Genomic DNA, 10027 nt, shown 5'->3' on the forward strand with positions numbered 1-10027 from the left:
GTGACAAACCTCCAGATTTTCCAAGCCAGTGACACATTCTCCATGTTCCCAGGACCTCCAGGCCCACCTGGAGGGGTGGTGGTGAGGGACATCGGTGACACCAGCGTCCAGCTGAGCTGGAGCCGTGGCTTCGACAACCACAGCCCCATCGCCAGGTACCTCATCGAGGCCCGGACCCTCCTGTCCAACCAATGGAAGCAGATGCGCACCAGTGAGTGTCCCCACAGTGGCACCGGTGACACACCGAGGCCACCGGCCAGCCCTGGCTCCGTGCTGCTCCTCGCTCTATTCCTTCCCCTCTGGTGCTGTTGGATTTTACAGATCCCGTAAACATCGAGGGCAACGCAGAGACGGCGCAGGTGGTGAATCTCATCCCGTGGATGGATTACGAGTTCCGGGTCCTGGCCAGCAACATCCTGGGAATTGGGGAGCCCAGTCTGCCCTCCAGCAAAATCCGCACCAAGGAAGCAGGTGGGTGTGGAGACAAGCCCAGGTCCCATTTCCCTGCCCAGGATGGTCCCAAGGGATGAATCATCTCCTGGAGAGCTCCCAGAGCTGAGGCCACCACAGGATTTTCCATCTTTTTGCCCGTTTCTGTGATGAGCAGGGTTAGAGTTGCACTTGCCAGCACTGCATCCAGCTGGGAATGTTTGTTCCATGTCCAGCTGCTTGGACAGAAAGGATGGGAGAACAGCAGGAGAACCTCACCCAATCCACCAAATGCAAACCAGCTTCTTCCTAATAAAATTCCCCTCCACATCCCTGATTTTGAGCTCCATCCTTGTCCCCTTGGACACCAAATCCTTGTCCCTAAATCCCCTGGTCAGGCACAAGCTGGAATTACACAGAGCCCAGTCCTTTCCTGGGAGCTGTCCCATCTGGTGTCACACCATGTTTGTGGTCCTCTCCATCGCTCCCACCTCTTTAACTCAAACTCTGCTTTTTTTGGGGACCTCACAGCACCGACGGTGGCACCATCCGGGCTCGGCGGCGGCGGAGGGGCTCCCAACGAGCTCATCATCACCTGGACGGTGAGTTGGGAACAGGGAAAGCACCAAGGTGGGACCATGTGGCGTTTTTGGGGGGAAATCAGTGCTGCCATCCCAGTTTGGACACGGGGTTGAGCCAAGGGCTGGTTTGGATGCACCAAGCACACATTTCCTTTGGGAAATCAGTGCCACAGTCCCAGTTTGGACACAGGATTGAGCCAAGGACTGGTTTGGATGGACCAAGTGCAGACTTCCCTCAGGAAATCAGCACCACCATCCCAGTTTGGACACAAAGCTGAGCCAAGGGCTGGTTTAGATGGACCAAGCACACATTTCCTTTGGGAAATCAGTTCCAGTGTCCCAGTTTGGAAACAAGGATGGTTTGGATGCACCAAGGGCTGGTTTGGATGCACCAAGCAACATTTCCTTGGGAATCAGTTCCAGTGTCTCAGTTTGGACACAGAGTTGAGCCAAGGTCTGGTTTGGATGGACCAAGTGCAATTTCCTTGGGAAATCAGCGCCACCATCCCAGTTTGGACACAGGAATGGTTTGGATGCACCAAGCGCAGATTTCCTTTGGGAAATCAGTGCCACCATCCCAGTTTGGACATGGGGTTGAGCCAAGGGCTGGTTTGGATGGACCAAGCACAGATTTCCTTCGGGAAATCAGCACCACCATCCCAGTTTGGATAAGCCAAATCCCAGTTTGGACACACCAAGACTCTCTCTCTCTTCCCAGCCGACGCTGCGCGACTACCAGAACGGGGAGGGCTTTGGGTACATCGTGTCCTTCCGGAGGAAGGGCAGCCAGGCCTGGCTGAGGGCGCGGGTGCCGCACGCGGAGTCGCTGCACTTCGTGTACCACAACGAGAGCATCGCGCCCTACACCCCCTTCGAGGTGAAGATCAGGGCCTACAACAACAAAGGGGAGGGCCCCGAGAGCCTCACGGCCATTGTGTACTCAGCAGAGGAAGGTAAAGAGCAGCAGGAGAGCTGGGAATGTTCACCTGGAGAGTGAAGGCTCCAGGGACAGCTCAGAGCCTCTCCCGGTGCCTGAGGGGGCTCCAGGAGAGCTGGAGAGGGATTTGGGACAAGGGATGCAGGGACAGGACACAGGGAATGGCTCCCTCTGCTAGAGGGCAGGGATGGATGGGATTTGGGATGGATTTTTTCCCTGTAAGGGTGGGGAGCTGGGATGGAATTCTCAGAGAAGTTGTGGCTGCCTCTGGATCCCTGGAAGTGTTCAAGGTCAGGCTGGATGGTGGTTGGAGCAGACTGGGACAGTGGGAAGTGTCCCTGCCATGGCAGGGGCGGCACTGGAAGAGCCTTAAGGTCGCTTCCACCCAAACCATTCCACAACAGCACAGACTCAGAATTCCCAGTTTTGTCCAACCCACTGCCTTTCCCCAGCCAGACCCCTGTATATCCGTGTCCATCCAGGAGCTCAGACACTCCTTTGGCTCCTCTACTCCTCCAAACTCCAGAGTGAGGATCCGCTAAGCCCAGCCCGGCTGCCCCACAGCCTCGGGGCAGACACGGATCCCAGAGCTCACAGCTGTGGCCCTGCTTGTCCCCCTAAGTCCCTAAATCCCTTACACCAGCTGTCTGCCAGGGGATGACGCTCTGGGAAAACCTTTTGTTCCCGATGGGCCCAAAGTCAGGAAAAGGATTTTATTCCTCTCTTTCAGAACCCAAAGCAGCTCCTTACAGGGTCATTGCCAAGTCTGTCCTGTCCTCGGAGATGGATGTGTCCTGGGAGCCTGTGGAGCAGGGAGAAATGACCGGAGTGCTTTTGGGATACGAGGTAGGAGATTCCAATGGGAATGGGGGACCCCAGCAAGGAAAATTCCCCCGGGTTATGTGAGGTGAAAGGAAACAGCATTTTGATTCCAGAGGTTGGGGGATAATTCTCCCACCACATGGTTCTAATGGGGCTGGCACTGCTCTCTCAGGAGAGATTAAAGGGAATCATCCCATTTTTCCTGCCTGCCTTTCCTGGGAGGCCTTGGCCTCATTCCTGGGCGCACACAAAGCAAAACACATGGAAACAAACACCCAAAGTTCCTTCAGGGTGGGCTGATTTGGGATTTTCAGATCTCTCCTTCCTAAACCCATCCCGTCCTTTTCCACACAGATCCGGTACTGGAAGGACGGGGACAAGGAGGAGGCGGCTGACAGAGTGAGGACAGCGGGGCTGGTGACATCGGCCCATGTCACCGGCCTGAACCCCAACACCGACTACCACGTGTCAGTGCGAGCCTACAACCGGGCAGGGACCGGCCCCCCCAGCCCTGCCACCAACGTCACCACCGCGAGACCTCGTGAGTGAGCCCTGACCCCTCTGCCTTCCACAGGATCCCCCAAAACCCCCCAGACTTTGATCTTTTGATGTCCCCTGAATGGTGACAGCTCAGGGGATGGCTGGGACCAGCACAGCCTTCTCCTCCTCCCTCCTTGATTTACCCAATCCTGTCTGGTTTTGCATCCCTCAGCACCAAAAAGGCCACCTGGGAACATCTCCTGGACCTTTTCCGGCTCCACAGTGAGCATCAAGTGGGACCCCGTGGTGGCCAAGGCAGACGAGTCGGCGGTGACGGGGTACAAGGTGAGGCCAGCGAGGCTGGGACTCTCCTGGAGGTGAGCCAAGGAAGTCACAGGGAATGGGAGCTCAGCATTCCCTGTTCCCACAGATGCTCTACAGGCAGGATTCCCACTCGGCCCCCACCTTGTACCTGGCCAGCAAGAGCCAGATCGACATCCCCATCCCTGAGGATTTCACTCACGCCTTCGTCCAGATCAGGGTCACCGGGCCCGGCGGGGACGGGACTCCAGCAGAAGTTCACATCCTCAGGAACAGCGGTACCTGTGCTCCTCTGGCCACACCCACCCTGCTGACCACACCCCCTTCAACTGACCACACCCATCCATGTGCTCCTCTGACCACACCCACCCAGACCACACCCATTCAACTGACCACACCCATTCAACTGACCACACCCTCCAATATGTTCTTCCAGCCACACCTACCCCACTGACCACACCCATTCAACTGACCACACCCTCCAATGTGCTCTTCCAGCCACACCTGGCCCTCTGACCACACCCACACCATTGACCACACCCACTCCCCCTTCCAGGGCCACGGGTTTTAGGTTCAGATTTTGGAATTGGTAATTTCTGGAATTGGTCCTTTCTGGAATTGTTTTCTCCTGGAATCAGCCTTTAGTTCCCTTGTGCCATTCACTCACAGGAATTCTCCCCAAACCCATTCCAGCCTGACCCAGCTTTAGGATTTGCAGCCTCCAGGCCCCACAACTCCCAACTTCCCAAGAGTTACCACCTAAAAACCATTTAAGTTTTCCACCAAGAGTGAAACCCCATTTCTGTGGGGCCACAGCTCCATCGAGTTCCCCAAATCCAGGGGCAAATTCCCAGCACCCACCCCCAAATTCCTGCTCCCAGCACTCCCAGGAGTTTCACCAGCACCAAACACACCAAAAACCCCACAAAACCTCCCTTAATTCCCTATTCCCTGTTTTTTCCAGGGACGAGCATGATGGTGGAGGACTCAGGGATGAGGCCAGCGCCACATGTCGTGGTCGTCACCACCAACTCCCTGCTGATGGTGGCCCTGATCAGCTCCCTGGAGCTCTGACCTCGGCTCCTCCCTGTCCCATGGGAACAACGCAAATCCCATGGGAACAACACCAATCCCATGGGAAAAACACCAATCCCATGGGAACACCACCAAATTCCATGGGAACAACACCAATCCCATGGGAACAACACCAATCCCATGGGAACACCACCAAATTCCATGGGAACAACACCAATCCCATGGGAACAACACCAAATTCCATGGGAACAACACCAATCCCACTTCGGGGCAGCACCGCAGGGAGAGGATTGGAAGACCGGACCACGTGGTTGGAAGGGAGGAAGAAATTAAAAACAGCTTTTCTTTTTTTTTGGTTTTGAGGAACAAAAGCTTTCATACAAGACATGGGTCTCTTTAACTGATTAAATGTTTTTTAAGGAAAACGAAGAAAACGAGGAATTCTCCGGGAATTCTGCAGCCAGCTGCCCCCGCCCTCACTGTATCCATAGGTTTTCTGCCTTACTGAAGCCATGTATGAGATAACCAGACTGCTAAATTTGACCTTTTTTTTAACTCTGTACAGTGAATTCCGTGGGGGGGACGGGGACTGAGGAGTTCAGGGAGCAGCATGTTCCACACCCATCCCACCACAGCCAGCTCGGAGCATTCGTGGGATGGGATTGATCCCTTTTCCCCACAAGAAAGAACCAAATCCTGCAGGAACCAGCCCAAGGAGAAAAACCCACGGGAGGGACGAGCTCTGCCCCAGCCTGAAAAGCTTTTTTTACTACTCTGGTGTTCACTTGCAGCCCCAGCCTGGTGCTTGTCTCAGCTGTGAGGTGCAAATTCCGTGTTTTCCCATATCCCACGTGCTTTTGGGGTGGATTTGTCACCTTGTTTGCCTCTTTGGGAAAAAGGGAACCTTTCCCAGAATCCTTAATTTGGGCAGCTCTGCCTAAAACCCGAGGTGTCAACAAATCCAATTTCAGAGGGGCTTAAAGAAGGAATTTTTTTAAAAAATGACAAAATTAAAACAGGAATGGGAGACTCCAGGAAGCCACCACTGGGACAAGAAGGAAAAATTGGACTCGGATTCATCTCCCTGCACTGAGAATTCACCCAGCCAAAATTCCAGGCTTGGACTGGGACTGCAAAGGCTGAGATGCAGCCAGGAAGAGGCTCTGGATTCCAGCTCCGACGGCTGCCGGACATCCCAAGGAAATTCTGGGATGCTGAGGAGCCCCCTCCACTCCAGAGGCTGGGAAAAGCAGGAATGCTGAGCTGAGCACCCACAGGACTGGCTGGGAATCGATGTTGCCTGTTGAAATCTCTGTCTCCCAGTAAAGCAGTTGACCAAAGTTAACGAGAATTGCTTGGTGTTGCTGCTGGTTCCATCCCAAGGCGGGTTTTAGGGCTTTTCCCTGGCTCTGATTCCTCAATCCCAGACAAAACCGTGCCAGCCTGGGCAATCCCAACCCTGGAATTTCCTGGCTGGGCCCTGATGGGCAGTTTTCCCTTTAAATGCCAATTTTCAGCCCAGGTGGTGGCAGGGAAATCCCTCTCCAGACAGGGCAGCTCAGGCTTTGTTAAGCCCTGTTTTGGGCAGTCCCTTCTGCCATTCTGTAAATCCAGGGTTGGGAGAGCCACGGGGAGGGATCTGCACCTCCAAATCCAGCATTTGCACCTCGGGAAATGACAAAGATCTGCGTTTTTGGCTTGGAATCCTCCTTAAAACCTCTCAGGAGGTTCCTAAAATACAGCCCAGGGGTTAAGGGTGTGCAGGGCCAGGGAGAGAAGTGGAATTCGGGGGATTTGGAGGGAGGATGGAGAGAGGGAAGGATGGAGAGAGGGAAGGATGAAGGAATGATGGAGAGAGGGAAAAATGAAGGATGGATGTAGAGAGGGAAGGATGCAAAGAAGGATGAGAAGGACGGAGAGAAGGAAGGATGAAGGATGGGAAGGATGGAGTGAAGGATGTAGAGAGGGAAGTTTGAAGGACAGAGAGAGGGAAGGATGGAAAGAAGGATGAGAAGGACGGAGAGAAGGAAGGATGGAGTGAAGGATAGAGAGAGGGAAGTTTGAAGGATAGAGAGAGGAAAGGAGCCCTGGCCAACCCCAGCCTCTGGTGATCCCAAAGGTCCCGGAGTTCAGAGCAGAGAGACATTTTTTCCTAATTTTCTGCCCTTTACAGTGGGAATTCATGGGCAGCGATTAAGAAAAGATTGTTTTGCAGGGAGAGAAGGGAAAAATGAGGGATAAAAAGGGGTTTTACTTCCCTACTTGCACCAACCTCTGCTATTCCTTTTTCATTCCTTCTCCCTTCCTTCCCCTATTATGATAAACATCCCCCAAACCTTAATATCCCTTCAAAAATCAAAGAGAACCCCCTAAAAAAAACCCCATTAAAGGCCCTTTGTGACAGCTGGACCCCAGTGGCCGTCCCAGCCCTCGGTCTCCAAATAAAAACTCCAATTATGGATTCATTTTCCCTGCTCTGAGCATCTGGCTCCCCTCAGAAATTACAAAACCCCGCAATCCAAAGATGAAGGAGATTTTTGGCTCCCGCTCTGACCCCCCCCAGCAGAGCTGGAGCTTTCATCCCGCTGGATTTGGGAATCCCAGCTGGGCCCAAGACACTGAAATTTCCATGACAAAGAGCAGAGAGGCTCCTGCAGATGGGGCAGCTCTGGACCATTAACTCCCAGTCCGCTGTGATGGGTCATTCCCAATTTTTCCATGTTCAGGAGGTGAAAAAAACCCTCTGGGAATCAGCTCTGGGAAGTGCCTGGTTTGGTTTTCATTTAAATAAATAAAATTTTTTCCCTCCATACCCATGTTTTTCGGTATCAAAGGATTTTTGTGTCATTCTGGTGAAAGGAAAAATCATGGACGACCCCAAGAATCCCATCCTGAATTCCTAATCCAGGCTCCAAAGTGGCCAAAAATATTAATTTATAAACTGTGTCTTTTGCAAATAAATTCTAAATATATCATTGAATAGTTATGGGATCCATGGAACGTCCCGAGTTGGAAGGGGAGGATCACCAAAATCCAACTGTGGACAACCCAAAGAATCCCATTCTGAATTCCTGAATTCCTAATCCAGGCTCCAAAGCAGCCAAAATATTCAATAATAAATATTGAATTATTGCAAATAAATTTTAAGTATCCCATTAAATAGTTATGGGATCCATGGAATGTCCACAATTGGAAGGAGAGGATCACCAAAATCCAGCTGTGGATTTTGGAAAGGGAGGATCACCAAAATACAATTGTGGATGACCCAAAGAATCCCATTCTTAATTCCTGAATTCTTAATCCAGGCTCCAAAGTGGCCAAAAGTATAAATGTATAAACTGTGTCTTTTGCAAATAAATTTCAAATAGCCCGTTAAATAGTTATGGGATCCATAGAACGTCCACAATTGGAAGGGGAGGATCACCAAAATCCAACTGTGGACGACTTGAAGAATCCCATTCTGAATTCTTAATCCAGGCTCCAAAATAGCCAAAAATATTCAATAATAAGCTGTGTCTGTTGCAAATAAATTCTAAATATCTCAATAAATACTGATGGGATCCATGGAATGTCCTGAGTTGGAAGGATCACCAAAACCCAACAATGGATGATCCCAAGATTCTCACCCTGAATTCCTGATCCTAACAAAGAGCCAAAGACGGGGAATTGCGTCAATCTCCGTTCATTTCTCGTGCTGCTCTTTTCCCGCAAATCCTGCCCAGGCAGCAGAGCCCAAGGCCAAACACAGTCCCCATGATCACCCCGCTCCCAATTCCCAGCACGACCTCGGAAAACCACTGCTTCTCCCAAAAACGCTCCCGGCGCTCCCGGGGCCCCGTGGCGTTTTCTGGCACTTCCAACCCTTTGGCCGCCAGCTGCTGCTCCCAAGTCAGGGATTTCTCGAAGTCCAGATTCACCAGATCCCTGGGGATCACCCTGAGGCCGAAGTAGATCCTCTTGACGAGCTGGAAGGAGCTCAGCACCTGCACGTCGCAGCGGTAGGTGCCGGAATGCGACTCCAGCACCGGCGAGAAGCTCAGGGAACGGCTGGGATTGCTGAAGGGATGGAACAGGAGGTCGTTGGTGGTGATGAGCCCCCGGGCGAACTTCCAGGTGTAGCCGAAATTGGGTCCCTCCAGGCTGGCGGCGTCCTGGGAGAGGCAGGTGAGCTGGAGGGGTTTTCCCTCGGGAACGCTGAGGTGCTGCAGGCCGCAGATCCAATCGCTGAGGCAGCGCGAGCGCACCAGGGAGCAGTTGCGGTAATCCCCGGCCGGGCTGACCTCGCACAGCTGCTCCTGCTTCACGCCCAGCCCGCAGGTGACACTGCAGGGCGTGGAGTTCACCAGCACCATGGGCTTCAGCCTCAGCGGGATGGACTCCATGCCTGGCGGGAGAGTCACGTCCAATGCTGGTTCTGAGGGAGGCTCCGAGGGAAGCGCCGATCCCGATCTCGCTTCCGAGGGAAGCTCCAATCCCGATCTCGCTTCTGAGTGAAGCTCCGATCCCGATGGAGGCTCCAAGCCTGGTTCTGAGGGAAGCTCCGATCCCGATCTCGCTTCTGAGGGAAGCTCAGACCCCGGTACCAAGGGAAGATCCGATCCCAATCCCAGTTCCGAGCCTGGTTCCAAGGGAAGATCGGATCCCAATCCCAGTTCCGAGCCTGGTTCCAAGAGAAGATTGGATCCCAATCCCGGTTCCGAGGACAGTTCTGAGCCTGGTTCCAAGGGAAGCTCCAATCCTGCTCCTGAGGGAAGCTCTGATCTTGATCCCAAGGGAAGTTTTGATCTCACTCCCGAGGGAAGCTCCAATCCCGAGGGAAGCTCTGAGTCCGGTTCCAAGGGAAGCTCAGATCCTGCTCCCGAGGGAGGCTCTGATGCCGATCCTGAGGGAAGCTTCGATCCCGAGGGAAGCTTCGAGTACAATATCAAGGGAAGCTTTGAGTACAGTCTCAAGGGAAGCTTCGAGTACAGTCTCAAGGGAAGCTCTGACCTCGATCCCGAGGGAAGCTCTGATCCCGAGGGAAGCTTTGAGTGCAATCCCAAGGGAGGCTCTGATCCTGATCCCGAGGAACGCTCTGATCCGGATCCCAAGGGAAGCTCCAAGCCCATTTCCAAAGGAATCTCCATCCCCGGTTCCATGGGAAGCTCCATTCCCAGTTCCAAGGGAAGCACTGCTGGAATGCACAGGGCACACAGCAGGACCACCACGATGGGGCTCTGCTCCATCTCCCAGGTGCTTTTGTGTCTGGGTTCAGCACTCCGAACCCCCCGGAATCATTCCATGAATCTTCCAGGTCCTTCAGGATGTCCCTGACATCCCACCAGATCTAATCCTTCCACCTGGGAAAAATCCTCCCGGATGTGGAGCTGGAGGCACAAGTAAAAAAAGACATAGCAAGGCATTACTGGATCCAGCTGGGTGG

The 10027-nt window shown here is 53.3% G+C and overlaps 2 protein-coding genes across 3 annotated transcripts in view; one reads left to right on the top strand and one right to left on the bottom strand.

Moving 5' to 3' along the window:
- The window catches only part of CNTN2 (contactin 2), a 30321-nt gene extending 24298 nt beyond the window's left edge, over positions 1-6023 (top strand). Inside the window, exons 15-23 of one of the 2 annotated variants that reach the window (XR_009419905.1) lie at positions 53-211; positions 322-471; positions 961-1031; positions 1729-1963; positions 2678-2793; positions 3124-3314; positions 3482-3594; positions 3680-3848; positions 4535-6023. Coding sequence is in view for 1 of the 2 variants with exons in the window: in XM_059487825.1 (XP_059343808.1) it covers positions 53-211; positions 322-471; positions 961-1031; positions 1729-1963; positions 2678-2793; positions 3124-3310; positions 3482-3594; positions 3680-3848; positions 4535-4644 (1310 nt within the window). In the remaining variant the exon portion in view is untranslated. The remainder of the gene's footprint in view (positions 1-52; positions 212-321; positions 472-960; positions 1032-1728; positions 1964-2677; positions 2794-3123; positions 3315-3481; positions 3595-3679; positions 3849-4534) is intronic. The other variant, XM_059487825.1, reaches the window with a different exon arrangement.
- A 2253-nt stretch (positions 6024-8276) lies between these two features.
- TMEM81 (transmembrane protein 81) lies at positions 8277-9830 on the bottom strand. The gene is made up of 2 exons (XM_059487735.1): positions 9767-9830; positions 8277-8992 (listed from the first exon to the last, which is right to left on the bottom strand). The coding sequence occupies exons 1-2, from the start codon at positions 9828-9830 to the stop codon at positions 8277-8279; spliced, it is 780 nt and encodes a 259-aa protein (XP_059343718.1).
- Positions 9831-10027: the final 197 nt, after the last annotated feature.

The sequence above is a fragment of the Ammospiza nelsoni genome, chromosome 23 (assembly GCF_027579445.1).
Source record: "Ammospiza nelsoni isolate bAmmNel1 chromosome 23, bAmmNel1.pri, whole genome shotgun sequence".
In the NCBI taxonomy this organism is placed as follows: Eukaryota; Metazoa; Chordata; class Aves; order Passeriformes; family Passerellidae; genus Ammospiza; species Ammospiza nelsoni.

What these genes read in the sequence shown, in the direction of transcription:
- TMEM81 (XM_059487735.1), bottom strand. Translation starts at nt 9,830, where the DNA reads ATGGAGCAGAGCCCCATCGTGGTGGTCCTGCTGTGTGCCCTGTGCATT. An exon ending in CATTCCAGCAGTGCTTCCCT is followed by an intron (nt 8,993 to 9,766) that starts TGGAACTGGGAA and finishes TGACTCTCCCGC; the next exon opens with CAGGCATGGAGTCCATCCCG.